The sequence below is a fragment of the Furipterus horrens genome, unplaced genomic scaffold (genome assembly GCF_987537825.1).
Source record: "Furipterus horrens unplaced genomic scaffold, mFurHor1.1.pri manual_scaffold_17, whole genome shotgun sequence".
Taxonomy (NCBI): Eukaryota; Metazoa; Chordata; class Mammalia; order Chiroptera; family Furipteridae; genus Furipterus; species Furipterus horrens.
Genome location: NW_028327187.1, coordinates 99997498 through 100017731, shown reverse-complemented (window position 1 = coordinate 100017731; position 20234 = coordinate 99997498). Strand labels below are relative to the sequence as shown.

The 20234-nt window shown below is 40.4% G+C and overlaps 1 protein-coding gene across 5 annotated transcripts in view; it reads left to right on the top strand.

Moving 5' to 3' along the window:
- The first annotated feature begins 3858 nt into the window (after nt 1–3858).
- GK (glycerol kinase) overlaps nt 3859–20234 on the top strand; it is a 68550-nt gene continuing 52174 nt past the window's right edge. For 2 of the 5 annotated variants that reach the window (XM_090265458.1, XM_090265457.1), the window contains exons 1-3: nt 3860–4144; nt 14003–14076; nt 16398–16504. In XM_090265458.1, the coding sequence (XP_090121584.1) occupies nt 4067–4144; nt 14003–14076; nt 16398–16504 (259 nt within the window). In that variant the 5' untranslated portion in view covers nt 3860–4066. Of the gene's footprint in view, nt 4145–14002; nt 14077–16397; nt 16505–20234 lie in introns of all 5 variants that reach the window. The other 3 variants (XM_090265460.1, XM_090265459.1, XM_090265456.1) reach the window with 2 other exon arrangements.

Sequence of the window (20234 nt, the reverse complement as noted above, 5' to 3'; positions counted from 1 at the left end):
CCTAAATCACCCCAGTCCATTAGAAAAAAGGAGTGCCTGTGCTATTTATTGTCTTCTTTCCAGCACTAATTTTCCATGTTATGCTTTCCAAATCCATATCAATCCATAGCCAAGTTGTCATTAGAACAGCAAAGAGAGATTAAGGAAAGGCTAATTTACCAAATAGACTAGACTAGACAGAATAAGTGAGGCAAATATAAGAAGACCAAGAAGTGTTACTGTACCAAAAAAATAAATTCTCTAAGGAAATGTAGTTTTCCTTCTTATATAAATTCTGTTGTGTAAATTAACAAAGAACAGGGAAAACCAGAGGAGAAGTAAATGGGGATTAACGTTGATTTCTTGCTCTATCAGTCAGAAATCATCACATTGAGCTTCAGATGGTTCAAGCTACTTAAATCTTTTGCATGAAAGACCTTGATCTTCACCTGTGGGTTTCTTTAGTGGAAACAGACTTACCAGTGAGAATACATCTTGCCTTTTGGGATTATCTGTGCTGCTGATAGAGTGGTTTCTCAGGCATTATGTCACATTAACCCACCGACATCAGTGACATTATCCCTATTTTACCAATGAGCAAAAGGAAGCCATAGGAGGACATGAATCACTTAAAGTCAGGAAGATCAAGTGTTGAATGGCAGGGCCAAGGTCAGACCAAGGTTCTTCACTTTCCAATCCAATGTTTCTTCTACTGCTTTGCTTTCAGATCTGGGGTAGGTGGCGGGGAGATCCAGGTGGACCAGCATCCTACTTTCTTCCTTTTTATCATTTTTCCTTCCTAATTTTCCTCAGCTTCCATTCCCTCAGGCTGCAGGAAAAGTACACTAGGCTTGATGTCAGGAAATCAATATTCTAGTTCTGGTTCTGCCACAAAGGCTGGCTGGTCTTAGACAAGTCACTTGGGCTCTCTGGCCTCAAGTGTGCCCTATTGATACATCCAACTCTGTCTCAATGGTAGCATGATAAATGCAGTCAGAATACCTATTGGCTGATTTTTACATTTGTTTAAATTTGAATTTTCAGACTGCAGATGTGGCTTGAAGAAATGAGAAAGAGCAGACAAATGGGAGTAATTCCAAAAGGAAGTAGGGCAATGGGTCTATGAGAGTCAGAGTAAGTATTTAGGATGTGGAATCAAGATAGGTTGAGTTAGACTCTTCCCATTTAGGACCCTTCCCTTTGACCTTCCCTGATCTCTAAAAGGAAGCTTACATGTATGTATGTGATTCCTGACAGCTCAAATAACATTTTGACCTGTCAGTTTTGTTTTGGTAAAAGAAATGAAGATGTAGAAAACAGACTGTTGTGAGGACCACGGGATCAATACATTTGAAAATCTCTCATGTACATCTAGCCCTACTTATTCTGAAATGTCTGAATTCTGATCCCACTCTACTGCCAAACAAATAATTTGCTGTGCAGTTTGAATCTGAGTCAAAAATGTGCGAAAGTTCAAAAACGATGAGAATTTCTTTTTTAATGTGTCTTTCTAGAGTCTCAGAAATCCTTATCCACATCATTCAATCAATGCCTTTCGTGGTGTTTAGAGGCACATTAGCCTAGCTCCTTTACATTTGCCTGCTGTGCCTGTCTGTCTTTTCCTCTTCCAGGATATTCAGAAATGCTGATTCATCTGTATCCCGCCTGTCCTAAAGCCAGCCAGTTTATCAGTAGTTATCAAGTGCAGCGTTCCCATTAGCAGGCCTCATCTGAGACACCAGAATCTGATTTCTAAACAGTCTAGGAAAACTTACTTCCAGAGCAAGTGTGGTAAAACCACAAATGCGGAGATGGACAAGTGAGGTGGTGTAGACAGTAAGGCTAGAGGAGAAAAGGAACTGATGTTTCGGAACACTGAGAGATGGGGGAAAAGGATGGAAAACAGTAAGAGTTGGAACAGTAGAGTGCTTTCAAAATTGATAGAAAGCATGGTGGTTTACAAAATCAATTTAGTGGTTTTCAACCAGCGTTGTTTTTTTTAATGCTATGCAACAGAGTAAAACAATATAGAATGCATAGATGGAAGAATAAATATTGTTTTGGAAACATTTTTAATATATGTAAATGAAGAGGTTCAGGACAGTCTTCCCCCAGGTTTGAAACTTTGGCATGTAAATTACTTTTCTTTATTTTTAATTTAAAAAAAAGTTTTTTATTAAACTTTATTTTCATGTAAGTATAGTTGGTATACAATATTATTTTAGTTTCAAGTGTACAATATAGTGATTTAGCATTTGTATACCTTCCAATGTGATCGCCCCACTAGGTCTAGTAATCATCTATCACTATGCAAATGTATCACAATATTATTGATTGTAGTCCTCTTAACGTTTTTTAACCACCCCTCCACCCCCCTTTCACCCTTCCCTCTAGCAACCATGAATTTGATCCCTGTTTCTATGAGCGTGCTTTTGTTTTGTTTGTTCGTTCTTTTTTTCTTTTTAGATTCCACATATAAGTGAAACCATATGGTATTTGTCTTCCTCTGACATGTGAATTATTTTTGGCTGAAGGCATTGGGGAATCTGCTGGCTCAGGAGAAATTTACTTCTCCCTTAAGTAATTCAAATTGGGGGGGTCTTGCCCATTATGAGTTATCAGGAATTACTTTTTATGACCTATCTATAGGGCAGGGCAAACTTCTAAGTACGCAACATCTGCTCTTCTTATCCTGAGAATGACCTTCCTCCCCTCCGAAGCCTCAGGTGCCTCACCTCATCATTAAGCCAGAATGCCATACAGACCTCATTTTCCCTTTCTGTCTCCGAACCTCTCATGCATGTGGGTCTCTAACTCTTTCATTCATGTGGGGTTTCTATCAATAACGTATGCAATTAACTTTGGTTATTTTCTCTTGTTAATCTGTCTCATGTGGGTTTTATTATTAGACTAGCTGAAAGAACCTAGAAGAATAGAGAAAAATTTATTCCTCCCTCACGTAAATATATATAAAGTGTATTTTTGTATATGTAACTGTAATATATATTATAAATAAATGAACGTGGACACACACGCCTGGGGCTCCTTTGCAAACTATTTCCTACAATGGGTCTTGGTTCGAAGTTTGAAAGATCCTGAAACACAGGACCGGAAAGGATCCTGGCAAGGTAAATTCAAGGTCAAATGAGAGCTCCCTTTCTCCCCCTTTGCCGATCAGAGTAGTTAAGGGACGGAGAGGAAATGGCGTGTGAGGGAGGGGGCACCAGAGTGAGGTCAAGAGAGAAGGAAGGGCGGGCACAACGGGACAGGGAAGTGCTTTTTGCCTGGATAGTCAATTAAGGGACTTGGGGAGGTTAATTTTGAGCGCTTCCTTTAAATGGTAAATCAAAAGAACTTCCGCGTTCCTTGTCCCTGAAAAGCCGACAAAGGTGAGGGATTTGCTTTGCTTCTGGCGGTGACACTACTTGGGGTCAGTCCTTGTAGAGGGGATTATTATTATTACCCAGGGCGAAGAGCGTGTAAGGTGGGTGGGATATAGGGAGCGCAGGAAGGCCGGGCGGGTTGGTTAGGTCCAAAAAGCGATTCACACCGCACAGGGCACAGCCCATCAGAGAAACAAGCAGTCCTGCAGTTTGAGACCCATCCGCAGGCAGTAGGCCCCGGGCGCGGGAGGCGCTGGTGGGGTTGTGCCCTTGCCACGGGCTAGTGGCCCTCCCTGCCAATGGACAGCACCAGCCTCCGTCCCCGGCCCTGCGGCAGGTTGGCTCCGCCGCGGCCGAGTCGCCGGGCCCCACGTGATCTACCGCGCGGGCCACCGCCCCCGGCGCGCCCAGGCCCCGCCCCCGTGACGTCAGAGAGCCCTCTGTCCCGACGTTCAGTTTCTTTCTGCGTTTGTCAATTGGCCGGTCTGGCAGACAGCGCCCCTGCCGCCACGCCTCCAGAGTCCTGGGGACCGCGACTGGGGACGGACTTGGACCGGAGGGGCGGAGTGAGAAGACTCCGCGCGCGTAAAGGGGCTGCCTGGAGCGCCGTTTGATCGTTTTGCGGTCACACGCCGCCTCCCCTCCTCCGGTAGCTGTCACCGGGGAAACCGGCCACGATCTCCCGCCGACCCGAAGCTGGTTTCATGGCAGCCGCGAAGAAAGCAGTTTTGGGGCCGTTGGTAGGGGCAGTGGACCAGGGCACCAGCTCGACGCGTTTTTTGGTGAGCCCGGGGTGACATTTGAGGAGCTGAGCCGGGGCGGGAGCCCCGGGACGCCGGCGCTGGGTGTCGCGTCCCCATCCCGCGCCTCCCTCTGCTCCCCCGGCTCCCTGCCTCTAGGCAAGGGAAGGAGGCCAAGGCCCCCAGAGCAGGACCTGCCACGCTGGAGCTGCCCCATCCCGGGCCCGGGGGACCTCGGCTTCTCGCGACCCCGGCGTCCGAGCTGAGCAGCCCCGGCCTCGGTGGTGGAGCGGGGTCACCTACTAATGGGGAACTCCAAAAGAAACTAGGAATCGGCGAGCATCTGTGTGGAGCCGCCCGCCTGCAGCCAGAGACAGGTGGTCACATTGACCGCTGCTGCGGTCTTCCCTTGGAGCATTTGGCCTGCGGGGCGCAGGACGTCCTTGGAAGGGGGGAAAGCTGTGTCACGGCAGTGAGAGCCTAACACAACGTCCTTTGGAGCGCTAGAACAAATATAGTATTAGCGTGATGATGCGCTGTCATCCTCTCACAGAAATTGTAGAAGGTAGAATGCTACGGGGAGGCTAGGGCGCGCAGAACAGATTAGGAAAAAGACAGTATATCACTTTTATTAGAACCTTTACTTAATCTACCCTCGCAAATTCCAGTTCTGATACTTTGCCTATTACAAACACTTACTGCTTCACAGCGGAGAATGACGGGGAAATTCTGTTTCTCTTTTTATTTACCATACTAGACTGCTATTTGAGTGATTCTCTGCTAGAAATTTTACTCTTAAAGTGATCTATCTACCATACCTCTTGAGTTGAGTAAGATAATTTTAAAGTAATTTAAATAAACAGTTGTTGGTTAAGAGCCCATTGGACTAACCTGGCAAGTTGATGTAAATATTTAATGATTATTTAGCTCTATCTTCATTACTTTACCTCAAATCATATTTTTGTGCATTATTTAGTATGTATATGTATGTGGATGTATACTATATGTATACATTATACATATAGTGTATATGTTGCTCCAAACTTCTGTTTAGCTGATCGCTTGACTAAAACCTTCATTTGCGCCTTCATTTTGGTACTGTTCTCTTTTCTACATTGGAAAACCTTCGGTGCAATTTTATTTTGAATCTTACTTCATGACTTACCTTACTTGAAGCTGCCAAGACACAGTTCTGCAACCTCTTACATTGTTTATCTTTTGATCACCCAGGGCAGGTTTCACTTTGTCTTATTTTCATAAATGTTTGTAAAGTAATCCTGAATCATAAGTAAGGATGTCTGCCCAACTGGATTTGATTAATATTTAGTCATCATTGTGTATTTAAAATGAAGAAAGTACCATTAAGACACAAGTTCTATCTAACTTGTGGGTTGAGTTTTGAAGCCATATTCAAGAATTGCCCACGCAAATGCCTGCAGGGGCCAGGCAGGTAGAAGTTGGGGAGTGAACTGGAGAATAGACCCAGGCCAAGAGAATAGTCTATAGTTGCCAAGCAGGAACACAAGCGCAGTGTTGCCACATTTTCAGGTTCTTTAAGAAAATGTGATCATCTTGAGTTTTCGGTGAAATCCTCCTATTCTTGAATGTTGGCAAGTACTTCATAAAGCAGCATGGGGGCCAAATCAAACAAGGTGATTGTTTTCAAGTTTATCCAGCCATTGCCTTCTATGAAAGTCCATAAAATATTTTATAGCTTTGTGGGCCTTTTAGGAGCCAGCCTGACTGAGCTTCTCTTCTTTCAACTCTTCACTCTTGCTCTCCACATGACCCAGCAATCTTCTTGATCCACTGCAGGTTGTTCCTGGTCCCTCAGATTCTGTTGCCCAATAGACATCTTTCTGCACTGGCGGGGAAAGAATAAGTCCACTTCGTATTCTCACAATCATTTGTTTAGTATGTGACATGAACAACATGAGCTTTTGAAAGTTGAGTTCTGTTTATTGGGCTCCGTATGGCATGATCTCAATAAGTAAGCTAAGGTGCAAATTCAGGAGATTCCCATACTGCTTATAGTATGATATGTAAAAGTCGATCAATAAAGTTTTCCACCCCTGGAGAAACAACTAAGGAAAGTGCTTCAGAGTTAAATAAAGCACTTAGAGAACCTCTGCAAAGTCAAGAAAAACTTAGGAATGGTTTAGCAGCCCCCCCCCCACTTTTGTTAAAAGAAAAGAGCTTGTTAAACCACTCCCTGCAAAATGCAGATAATAAATTTGCTGAATAAGTGCTTCAATCCCAAGGTGATTCCCAGGAGTTGTTCCACGTTGTAATTATGACTCAAAAATAATTGCTTTCTTTCTTAAAAAGACTACAGTGGATAAGAACTGTCATAAGGAAGCTTATAAAGTTAAAGGCATTTAAATAATTTCCTGGACATTACTCATTCAATTTGCATATCCAGTTCAACTTTCACAAGACCAATAACCTCTCCAAGCTTCTCACCTTTTCTCTGCTAATGATATTAACTTTCTCCCATAAAGGACACAAGTTTTCTTTATTTATAGTCTTTCATCCGAGGAAAACGCCTCCTCTCCTATTCCCCATACCTTCTTGAAATTCTACTCTGCCTCCATATAGTGGCTCGACTGCCATCTCTTAGTAGAAATCTTCCTCAACCCCTTAGTCAGAATTTCTCCTCCTTTCTATAGAACTTTTAAAAAAAGATTTTATGTATTTATTTCTAGAGAGAGAGGAAGGGAGGAAAAAAGGGAAAGAAATATCCATGTGTGAGGTACATAGATCAGTTGCCTCTTGCACGCCCCCAACTGGGGACCCGGCCCACAACGCAGGCAAGGATTCCCGACCAACCGGTAACAACCGGAAACCCTTAGGTTCGCGGGCCGGCGCTCAATCCACTGAGCCACACCAGCCAGTTTTCATATGTCCCTTAGTAGCTCGTATTTTCTGCTTTGTATTAAAATTCTATACCTGCTGTGCTTGAGAGCAGGGAACTCCTTTTAAGTCTAGTTCATCTTTGTATTCTTTAAGACATCTTGGTCAACACAACAAATGAACATTTGTTTTGTCTACAGGGAGTACCTTATACATATTGAATAGATTTTATTTCTCTTTAATAGGTCAGCTGAATTTTAATTCTGGTTATCTTTCTTTACCTAGTCAAAAAAAAAATCTTAAAACTTTCTAACTTGGGCATGTTCGATTACTTAATTTCTTCTGTTTTAGTAACAGATCTGCAGCTTTAGAATATATTCATTTCTTCCTCCAGTTGTCAAAGAATTACTCTTGGCAACCTATGAATGAATATTCTTTGTACTAAAGGAAAATTTCTAACTTGTCCCATAGGAAAGTGAACTGTGGTTGGCACATGGTTACTCAGATTACAGAGTAACAACTTCTTGGAAAGATAATTACTGTAACAGGTTTTAAGGAGGGGCCATTTCTTTATAAGACAAAAGTTGCAACTTAATCAGTCAACTTCCTTCTTAGGTTTGGTAACTTTGTTTCTTCCCCCATTAACTTGAATGTTAAAGAATAAACAAGGGCTTAGAATGTGTTGTAATTGGAAATGTATCAGTTATTACATAAGGACTTTTCCAGCATTATCTCATTTAACCGGTATAACAACTGTGACGCTGGTAGTGCTATTAAGCTCCTTTACATAGGTAATTAGACTCTGCTGGGGATTGTGCCCAAGGTCGCAGAGTAACTGGTGAAACTAGGATTCAAGTTCAGGTCTGGAGCACTTGGAAGCGTGTCCTCCTGACTCCTTGCCATGGCTCCCTGGCTGCCTGGAGTCTGTTCAAAGGAAGATGGGAGGCTGAAGGAGGCCACTTACTTACCTATCACTCAAGTGTCAGTTCCGATTATATGGTCACAAATGAATCTTGATCAAGAAAAATATAATTACAGCTTGGTTTTGCAATATGTGAAAAATTTGGCCTTTGAATGAGTACTGATGATTTAATCATCTTGTGACTCAGTAGGTCCCGGGCTGGGTTCAAGTATAGTCACCATGGATAATGGTTGTGTAACCATTTTGTTCCAATAGCCAACATCTATGAAGAATGAGCAGAATTGTAGTTCTGTGCTTATTTTGGCAGGAAACACTGCCTTGGCCCCAGTTGTCTCATTATACTTAGAGACCTCATGAGGCTCAGGGACAGATTTCCGCTTTCTTTCTTTCATTTATTTATTCAACACACTTATTAAGCACCCATTAGGGGCCAGGGACTAATGAACAGTAAATTTGGTAAAACTAATTTGATTCATAGCTGGCATGAACACTCTTGTGATAACTATGGTTGTGATTCCTTTTGTGGGGTTCCCCCCCAGCCACCCGCCACTAAGTTGGTTTGTTTTCTTACCCATCCCATTACACAAGTAGCAAGAACACATTCTCAGCAGAGAGCTGCCATCTTCTTTTGTCCGCTTTCAATTTTGAGCTCCTTGAGGGGCAGAATCCTGTCTTTTTTCCCCTCCCCCCAAATCTAATACAGCATCTGGCATGTGGTAGGTGCTTGTCGTATGAATAGACCTTCCAAGAGAGGGGCCTTACAGAGCTCAGAGGTGTTGACTAGAAGTCCCGTATTGGAAGACTAGGAAGCTAAACCTTGTGGGGTCTGGAAAGAGTGAAATTCGGCAACTCTATATGTGTTAGATGTATGTGTAAGCGATTTGAAACAATTTCATTTTGAAGAAAAATACAGCGTCATTTGCTATGTTTCCTCCTGTGGCTTGTTGGAAGATGCCACTATGCCTTTTGTGGTCAAATTTGCAATGTAACTTTTATTTTAGGTCATTTAAATTTATATAGTATCATAGTGTCCTAGAGAGGGAATTTACATTCCTGAGAATAGTCTTATCACATAGTCAAGTTGAGTGTGGCATAAAAGACTAGGCTGGTGGGGAAATCACATGGGGAGGGAAATGAATGTGCATATTTATGATGGGGTGGCTGAATTAGTCATAGGATGAGTGAGGCAAGCCTAAAGGACAGTTACTAGGTAAGAACAGCACTTTGCCTCTCCACTCTTCTAAGAGAGGGGATGTATTGTTTCAGAAAGTTCTTTTTAAATAACTTTTTAGGAAAATAATTGTCCTTCTCCCTTCAGTTTTCTTAACTATCCCCCTCTTCCAAATCTGGAACTGAGTCATGATTTAGGCATAGAGGAGACTATAGAGCTACTGACTTCTAATTCTAATCCTACCACTTATAAGTAATAGTAGGAGTAGTAGCAGTAACAACAATGATGAGGTACAGTAGTAGTAATAGCAGCGGTAGTGGTAATATCTTCTGGGTGTATGGTATGTGCCTACGCTGCTCAAACCCATTCCTATAGTAACTTCCCTTGTAGCTCCCATTTTTTTATTGTCCTCCTCACCAAACAAAATCGGGATACATGATTTAGGCTTAGAGGTGAATGTGGAAGTGGTGATTTCAAATCCTAACTCTTATCGCATATTGGTGGTGGTGGTGGTGGTGGTAATAGTAGCAACAGTAATACAAATAGTAGCAGTCATAGCAGCAACAGTAGTGGTGAATCTTTCAGATGCCAAATTTTTTCATAAATTATTTTATTTAATCCTTTTACACATGGAAAAGCCGAGGTTCAGAGAAGTTAAATAGCCAATGGGGTCAAGGCTGGCCTGACCCCTCTCCCCCAGCTCTGTACCCCCCAAGCCTGCGCTCTGTGCTCCTAGCCCCCTGTTACACCCGGCATGAAGCTCTCATCTGCCTTATTAACTAGTCCAAAATGTATCTTTTAGTTGATCTGTAACAAGACGTAGATAAACTTAGATTTATTTAACAATTAATGTTTCAGTATTTTATCATATTTGAAAATGATCTACATATTCAATGGATTTAACCTGACTTATTAAACTTGGCAAAACTTGAAGGTTTCAAATTACCAAAAGATTTTCGGAAACCAATTTTAGTAATATTCTCTGGAGGTAGATGTACATACACTAATGCTAGATGTAACCAGAGACCTTATAGTTTTATTTTTTTAATGTTAGCCATGAGCCCTAGTTGGTGTGACTCAGTGGGTTGGAGCACCATCCTATAACCACAACGTTGTAGGTTTAATTCCCAGTCCGTAGTCTTGTCTTAAAACTAATGTTGCTGAGAAGTTACCTAAATTTTTTTAACCCATCTTCATCTATTTATTTTATTTGTTCTCAATAATTAGGTTTAAGTTACTTATGAAATTTCATCACACTGAATTTCTTTTTCTTGCTGGCAAATTTTGCAACGGAGAAAATATGGACTTACTTGACCCAATGAGCCCAGGTAGAATAAAAGTGTTATACTTAAAGACGATACCCTGAGGACATGCCTAAGAAACCAAACCAAACTCAAACCAGACTTAGGATCAAATATTTACTCATATGACATGACCCTGAAAGAGCATTTGGGTTAGTTTTCTATTTTATTTTTGAGAATTATTATATAAGCATTTAATTCCTTTAAGCTGATTAAACAGAGCTTCTTGCAAACCAATCCTAGTAATATTCTCTGGAGGTAGACATACATACACTAACGTTAGATGTAACCAGAGACCTTATAGTTTTGTTTTTTAAATTTTAGCCATGAGCCCTGGCTGGTGTGACTCAGTGGGTTGGAGCATCGTCCCATACCCAAAAGGTTTTGGGTTCGATTCCCGGCCAGGACACATACCTAGGTTGGGGTTTGATCCCAGGTCTGGGCACATATGGGAGGCAACCAATTGATGTTTCTCACGTCGATGTTTTTCTCTCCCTTTCTCTCTAAAAGCAATGAAAAAATGTCCTCAGCTTAGGATATAATAAAATTAAAATTTTAGCCATAAGACAGGTACAATAAGGAAAAAAATCCACTAATGTGTAACAGTTGGAATAAGTTAAGTTTATTTGTTCAAGTGGCTAAGGCTTTTTCTTATTAATATTTCTTGGCAAGGTGCCAAAGAGCCAGAGCAGCAGTCTGGACTTTAAAAACAAACATGAATAACCCTCATTGGCTATATTTTATTTTTAGTCCTAGGACTTAAGGGTGGTCAAGATGGTGGGCTTTGAACTGCTTCTCGAGTTGCATTTCCGGTTCCCTAAAGATTTGTAAGATAAGTACACTTGCTCTCCTCTCCCCAAGGAATTTGACTGTAAGTTATGTGACATGGTAGGTTGACCTACCAGTCTAAGTACGTCATTCCAAATTTGCTTCTTTCCATCTGGGTATATAGTTTATTTTACCTTAGAGGAGAAGGCTTTAAAAAAAATTTTTTTCTATTAGGTTCTGAATATTTACCTTCCAATTTTGCCAAGTTTCTGATTAAAAGTTAAGACCTCTCAAATATCTTGTCAGGTTTCCAGTGGGAAAACTAGTAAGAAAATTTAAAGTACTAGCCCAGATGCCAAAAGTTTCTTTTAGGATCCTTTTAGAGCTGTTTTGTCTTTCTAAAGTCATTTTGTCTCTTAGAAGCTTCTACATATCAATAAAAGAATGCAGTCCATTGTTCCCAAGGGGACTGGAATCTTCCTCTTTTAAGGTTAGGGAGGGTATTCTGAGGTCAACTTAAAAGAAATGTTTTGCGTTTTAAATTATTTTGCCTAAATTGGTCCATTATGTTTTTAAAAGCAAGGAAGGAACTTTTTAGAGTGTGAAGATCCCATGTTAAAGATAAAGTCCCTTGAAAGCTGTCATGGATCCACAAAATGACAAAAGAGAAGATAATAAAAGCCCCAGGTAGTGAGCCAACACTCAGAATGAAAGAAAAACACTGCTTTTTTTTTTTTTTTTACATGCACATTAACAGCTTTAGTTAAGCCTTAGGCCTCTGGGAGCCAGACCAATACCTAAGTGAGGGGGACGTTCCTTGGGATTGGGGATTGTGTGCTATTTTATGGCATTCCTGGGTGCCTGGAAATTTTTCTTGAAGTTGGTGGGTTACCTGATGTCAATCTAACCCATTCTGTGACCAGACTCCAAAGACTATGCTCTAAAAAAACTTTTTTTTAAATGAAGGCTCTCACTAATAATTTTTATACTGGTCATGTGTTGAAATGATAATTTTATATTGGTTTAAATAAAATGTGTTATTGAAATTAATTTTGCCTGTTCCTTCTTACTACTTTTTTAATGGGAAAATTTTAAATTACAGATGTGGCTTGTGTTTGTGATTTGCATCACATTATGATTCGGTGGTGTTGCACTAAGAAAGTTGCAGATTCTAAAAGCATTCAATCTAAAAAGTGTCAACAAGCTTGGGAGTGGTGCACAGAGTCAAATTCTGAACAGCTAATGGTGGTATCCACTCTCTGCTCAGATTCTTACCTATTTCAAAGGCCTATAAATCCATTTTTAGTGTGAGGGTCCTGACGTTAGGCTAGCTAAAATTAGGAGGTGGTGAAAAAAGGGTCACCGTTAAGTCTCGCTATTGAAAATTTTCTGCATCCAGCCAGCAAAAAGGGACACATTGTTATGGCACCAGAGTCCCTTGGGGATTTAAGAATAGATCCTGGGAGGAGCAGTAATATGAATGAAAAGAATACAACTGTGGTTTCCCTATGAGAGTTTAGGCTACATAACTGTTTCTTATTTTATTTGATAATGTTTGTCCTAATAAGTATCTGATAGACCATATTTTTTCCAACAGGCAGCAAATATTCATTGAACACCAACTCTATGCCAGGCATGGAGATGCTAAGTTGTGAACTACATGGGCTTCTGCCAAGTACCCTTTACTTATGATGTATTAAGTTAACTTTTGACTTGTAAAATATTTTATCTCCTCAACAAGATTGGGAATTTGCCTTCTTCCTTTGGTTATGTGCATCACTTCCTCCCCAAAACGAGGTGGGGGTGAGGGGGCAAAGCAGCAACTCACACCACATGTTTTCTCTTATTTCTTTCTCTTTCTTAGTCTTCACTGCTCAGGTAATTTTCTCCTACTGGAAATCTAAGCGTGGAAATATGTTCTTACCTAATTGGATGTGACTCCACCACTGCAATTACAGTGATTTTGGAAGTTAACTTTAATGAAAACACGAATCTTGACTCTGAAAGATTAAGTACTTTGGTATTTGGTTATAGCTACTCCCAGGTGAAAAACAATATACAGTTGACTCTTGAAGAACGAATTTTTTAAAAAGTGGCAGAAGTTAAATGGACTCATGTTGCTCAAGGGTCAGCTGTGCAGTGGGGACTCCAAGTATGTGGGTGTAGTTACACGAGGGTTTTCCACTGCACGGGAGAGAACAACCTCCGCCCCGCATTATTCAAGAGTCAACTCTGTATGAAAAAAAAGGTTGCTAAGCTTTTTAAAGTGTTGTTTTAGTAGCATTAAATTCGTAAAGGGTTGTACAGCCCTTCTTTGTTAGCTTTCATCCATTGGGTTTTAAGGCCCTGTATCAGGGGTCAGCTATTCATGACAAGGATATCACAGAGAGCCCTCAGCTGGATTCCAGGATATACTTCTATTTACCTCTTATAGGTGCTAGGTGCATTGCTGCCCTTCCCGCCAAAGGAAGTTCCGCAGTACACTTCCCTGTGAGGCATTTCTGACTCTTCTGTCTCCCTATCCAAGATGGATGCCGAATGGAACCTTGCGCCATCACTATTAGCGCTTTGCCAGCTCTCGTTTATTCTTGGTTTTCCTATTCTTGAAAAGAAAACCATACTAGTAATTGGTTGGCCCCTACATCTGGAGCCATTTTTGTTTTTTAAAGAATAAGGAATTGCCTCTTTAGCTTTATCTTCAATAGTCTTTTATTTATCTGAAGGAAAGTTATTATTTCTGAAGCTACCTTATAACTTTTATGTTATGGCATTTCATCTGATTGGACTTTTCCTATCGGCAAATAAGAACTTGAGTTGCTGAATAACTTTAAACATCTTTGCTCTCTGCCTGCATTTTGACCATAATATTGCAATATATTTTTCAGGTTTTCAATTCAAAAACAGCTGAACTACTTAGTCATCATCAAGTGGAAATAAAACAAGAATTTCCAAGAGAAGGGTATGTTTCCTGATTTAATATGTAAAGACATAGCACATTTACTAGCCCATCTCACCCCACCTGCCCTGGGGTTTTCTAAAGTCAACTTGACCCAATACTGTCCTGAGAAGGCTTGAGAGGTAGGTGTTAGTCAGGAAAAGGAGCAATAACTTGGTAGCTCAGCAAAATATCTGGGTATTTGATGGCTTAGAAATTCAGTGACAGAAAAGAAGGGAATGATAAAGTAATAAAACAAAGATGTACTAAATATTGGAAATTCTGCATTAACCTTGTAGTCATTTAGTTCTGCACCCACATCATTGCCAAACTGCTGTTCGCTGATTTGAGTGTGTGTTTTTTTCTTAAATAAAGATATGTTTTTCTAAACAGCATGTATATATCTTATCATCTAATACTAAAATCATCCTTTTTTAGAATAATATTCAAATGTAGTGATTGTGATTAGATAGAATGTCAAGTATATTATTTAAAACAGCAATTTTCAACTAGTGTGCTGCAAGAATTTTTAAAACATGCAATACCTTATTTATTTAGTCAGGGGCATTGACATCTTTTCTTTTAGATTATCAAATAAAATATCACAATAGCCAACATAACAATAGCCATCTGGTATAAACAAAGCAAAATTATATATTTTTTGTCAGATCAGCAAAAAGTATTTTTTGGTGTGCCACAGAGTTTTATTAATTAGTTTTATGTGTGCCATGAAATAAGAAGGTTGAAAATTGCTGATTTAAAATTTAATGATGTAGATTATGCAACCACTTTGAAAACCTATATGGCAGTTTCTCACATCTGTAGTATTGCGCCCGTAGGAATTAATCCAATAACAGTGAAAGGATATTTCTAAAAAAAGATTTACACATGAGTGTTTTTAGCAGCTTTATTCATAATAACCCAAACTGGGAACAACCCAAATGTCTGTCATCAGTAGAATGGGTAACAATGAAATACTGTTCAGCAGTTTTTAAAAAGTGAACTGATACACGCAACAACATAGATGAAGCTTGTTGATATCATGGAAAGTGGAAAAGGCTGGACACCAAAGAATGCATACTTCATGGCTGTATCTGAAATTCAAGGCGAAGCTAAACTAATTGAGGATGTCAGAAGTCCAAAAATTGGTTGCCCATGGAGTATGTGATTGACATGAGGGAGGCATAGAAGAGCTTTCTGGAATGACGGAAACATTCTGTATCTTCACTGGGTTGTTGGTTACATGAGTATATACATTTATTAAACTCAATGAATTGTGCACTTTAGATCTGTTCATTTCACTGTAAAGTTTACTTCAATTTAAGAAAAGGAAAAGATTGGTGTCCTACCAAGTTAAAAAGTTCTGTTTAAAGAATTCATTTGTTTAATAATAAAAGCTATTGATATGTTAGCAGCATTAAAATGACTGTCCACAGGCCTGATCCCAGTGCAGTCTGGAAGAGGATACCTGTGTCTTGGAGGGATGAAACTCAGAAATATGTGAAAGGAGATTGCGTTTTTGGAAAAAGAGAGTTTAGAGACAGTACTCAAAGCTCAGGAAAGCCAGGCAGGCCTGAGGAATGCAGAGAAGAAAGGCATTTGGAATTCTCTTGAAACTTGCAGATCCTAGGGGTAGAATTCTTTCAGTTTGTGTCACTTCTGCTTTGGGGGTCTCCTCAGTTGCCATTTGCTTCTTCCAGGTTTCTCTTCCTCATTATTTATTATGAGCCTTTCAGCCTTCCAAAGTCCTGGTACCTTACCAAAATTGTGCTGGGATTGGATCTGAAAACCTGGACCTATCACTTGTCTACCTGAAGTAGTTACAAGAACAAATTTAAATTAGTCCCTAAATACTAAACAAAACATTTTGAGAAAAATAGCAGAAGACATTAGTATATTTATTTGACTTTTCAGCATTCCTCTTCTAGATTGACAGATATCAGTCTACTTAAAAATAATTTTTTAAGAAAGAAATAACTAGTAACTATGAAATATGCAGATAGTTTATCAATTTACCAAGCCCACAGGTATAAATAATTGGGGGACTAGTTACTTACTGGGTATGAAAAAGTGATTTAAAAGTAGGCAGAATATTTGCTATTTTGTTATCTGTTATTCCTTGCCTCCTTTCAAATGATTGATTACTGTATGAAGAATAATAAAAATGTAAGGGAAAGAAAATAGCCTTTTCTTTAAATCATTTCTTTAGAGTATTGAATATGCTTGGCTCATCTGATTTTAATTTATACACCAGCCACACCCTCATAAGTAAACATTTCTAGAGATATAAGTTTACGTTGTATTGCTTTCTTGTGAACTAACCAAATGCCTTCTTTTGTTCAAAGATGGGTGGAACAAGACCCTAAGGAAATTCTGATGTCTGTCTATGAGTGTATAGAGAAAACATGTGAGAAACTTGAACAGCTCAATATTGACATTTCCAACATAAAAGGTATTTTTAATACAATATTACTCCATGGTGTGATTATCTCAATTGAATTCATTCGTTCAGCACAGAATTGAGTGCCAGTGTAGCACCAGGCATTTCTGTGAGAACTGAGGACACAACGATAAATGGGAAAATTAGGTCCCTGTTCTCATGAGGCTTTTGTTTGGTGGGTTTGAGACCAACAATTAGTGCAGACAAGTACAAGCTAATTTTAGATATTGATAAGTTCCATGCAGAAAATGACACTGAGTAATGTGGTAGGGTGCGCCTAGAGAGGCTTACTTTAAATTGGAAGGCTAGAGAAGGCCTCTTTGAGGAGGTGACACTGTTACTGAGGTCTCAAAGACCAAAAGGGGCCTGCCATGCAAATAGCTGGGGGAAGAGTATTTGTGGAAAAGGAAGCAGCACATGCAAAGGTCCTGGGGTAGGGACAAGCTTGTCGCACATTACTGGATCAGAAAGAAGGCCAGCACGTCAAAAACAGAGTACAAGAGGGGTGTGGGTAAGAGGTTTTAATTGGAGCTGAAACCGGGGAAGTAGACAGGGCTTTGTAGCTCCAGTCAGGAATCGGATGTTATTCTTAGTATCACAGAAAGCGATGAAAAGGTTTTAGGCAAGACAACAAGCAGTGACAGGCTCTGATTTGTGGTTTGAAGACAACTCCCTGACTGCTGTGTGGAGCCATGTAGAGAGTAGATGGTAAAGGCCTTAGTGTGGACACAAAGAGACTGGTGGAGAGGCTGCTGTGGGAGTCCTGAGAGAAAGGATGATGGCAGTGAAGTTGCGGAGAAAGGGCCAGAACTTCCTGATGGACTGGTTGTCAGAGGAGTAAAGAGAGTAGTGGGGTTGCGGGAAGAATGGTCACAGATGATGCTTGGGTGTTTGCTGGAGCTGCTGGACAGGTGGGGATGCCTTTTCCTAAGGAGAAAAGGACTAGAATAAGGAGCAGCAGGAAAGGGGAGGGTTGTTGGAAATCCAAACACTTGGCTTGTAAAACCTCCCTGAAATAATCGTTTGAGGCTGTTAGACTATTACAGATCTCTGTTAATTCCTAGTAGGTTTAATAGAATATCTACCTAAGTAGGGCTTTACATCATTATACAGGGAGAAAAAAAAATAACCCAGTCATCCAAAATTGGTAAAATAGTGAAAAGGGCAGAAGCATAATGTGGTAATGGCCACATCTTTATAGTTTAAATTTTATAAGTTCATCATTCAAGGGCTGTTTTTTTTTTCCTTCATTATGTAGTTGGTGATGGCAGGACTTTGAGAGTCATGTCATGTCTTGACTCTGAGATTTACCAGCACTCCTGAGATGAAATGTGGTGATTTTTTTCTTCAGACTGTCCCCAACTTGTATAAATAAAAGTCACTCTAAAAAAGACTTAACAGCCCTGGCTGGTGTGGCTCAGTGGGTTGAGCACTGGCCTACACACCAGGGGGTAGCTGGTTAGATTCCCAGTCATGGCACATGCATGGGTTGTGGGTCAGGTCCCCAGTTGGGGGCACGTGTGAGGAAACCACACATTGATGTTTCTCTTCCTCTCTTTCTCCCCTCCCAAAAACAAACAAACAAATAAATAAAATCTTTTTTAAAAATTTAGAAAATAAAAAAGACTAAACAATTTTTAAATATCTTACCCTCACTTTATCCCTACAACTAAGTGGAAGTGTCTCAAACTTTTAGACTTGCATTTTCAGGTCAGTTGTGCATCCCCGTGGCTGTTGGACATTTCCTTGAATTGTTCTCACAGCTTTCAGTCTAAACAGTGTGAACCTATAAGAGGCATTCAGTAGCACACTCTGTTGTCAAAACATTCATTACCAGAGATGTAAGTCATCTGAGTAGCTTAAAGCTTTGTACTGGATATAGATTCCAGGGCAGTTGGCTGTGGGTTTGACACTATTCACCTCCTGTGCAGGTAAGGTAGGCTCCAACAAATTGGCCTTCTATATCCACTCAGTTGCCGTGCCCTTTTCTCTTGTTATGTGGCAAACTCCAATCCAAGTGACTTGTCGTTCACTTGCACTAACTGGTCTGTAAAAGTACTGAACACTCTGCTTTCTGCTCTACACTCCTCTGTCTGGCCAGTCTGAAACCTACACCTGAGCCAAAGGTATCCAGCACTTCCTGCTCAGCGCTATCAAGCCAATTGTGGTAGTTTTTCCCCCCAGGTAATTTATTGATTGGCCCTGCCAAGGACCAAGCTTTTGCTTGCCTGTATAGAACTCTACATCATGAACACTGATGCTGTGAAGGATTTTTGGTCACCTAGGCCTAGCTGCAAGTGGGGGAAGGGGACTTACTACGGGTCACATAGCTGGGCAGTGGTAGACAATGTGTCTCCTGGTCCTATGCTCTCTTTCCTGAGCCGCACCGATGAGAAACCTCATAAACCACTTCAGTTTTTAGCTGCAAATAAATGATTTTTTTTTTCTAACTGAAGAGCAATTTGTCATTTATAGTCTTCCCCGAGAATCAGTAAGAGGTCATTAGAGCTGGTTGTATTTCTTTTGCAAATTCCAGTTTCATTGTTTTTAGTTGTCCTCAGCTTTCAGAAAGTTGGTTGATTTCAGGTCCCTAGGAACAATACCTCCAAAAATTAAAAGTTCACTCTCTAGCTGAACAGCACACATGAGCACAAGACAAGTAAATAGGCTGTGTCTTTCCTTCCTGACTTAAGAGAGTAAACAGCTCTGTTTGCCTGTCACTGGACTGAAGGAACTACCAAGTTTTACAGTTGTGAGTATGTTAAACAGAATTTATTCTTTTTTAAAAATGTTTTATTTACTTATTTTTAGAGAGGGGAAATGAGGGAGAAAGAGAGGGAGAGAAATATCAATGTGCGTGAGAAACATCGATTGGCTGCTTCTTGCACGCCCCCCACTGGGGAACCAGCCCGCAACCCAGCCATGTGCCCTGACTGGGAATCGAACCAGTGACCCTTCAGTCTGCAGGCTGGCACTCAATCCACTGAGCCACACCAGCCAGGGCCAGAGTTTATTCTTGTGTTTTTATTATGTTTTCATACAAATGACTACCTACTTTTGCCCACTCCTATCTACAGAAATATTTGATTCACTTTATTTTAAGAAAGAGTACATACTTCTACTAATCAAAGGCTATACAATTCAACCAGAGGTGTTAAATGTAGCATTTAAGTAGTTAATTTCATTAATTTCACTAGAGATAGTCAGAGTTAACAAAAATACCCCCTGAGAAAGCATGTATAAGTGAAGCATGAACCTGTTAGATGTAGGAGTGCTACATTGAGTTTACATATGCCAATGATTATAGCATCTATAACCAAAAGACTTTAAGGCCAGGACATACAGTGACTTTCATATGCTCTTAAATGGTAGTGAACTAGGGTGGAGAATTACAAAACCCGAATGTGTTATTCTGAGAAAGAGAAAATAAGAGCTATTAACAGAGGCACAAATACTGGGGTTAGCAATCAATAAAGTTTTCGAGAAAAACAGGATTTCGGGGGGGAAATGACAAGAAATTAGAACACTGAAAACGTTCAGGGCCCTACATAAGGCCTGTGTGCTCTGGGGAGAAACCATTAATAGCTGTATTTCTGGCTGCAAGAGAATCCTGAGAAGCTATTTCACTGGACTTTGCAAGAAAAAGTTTTACTTGGCACGAAGGAATTAAGATAGAGGGGAAAGGAGTGGTCAGGGAGGAACCTGTGACCAATGAGTCAGATGGGAATAGCTCTAGATGACA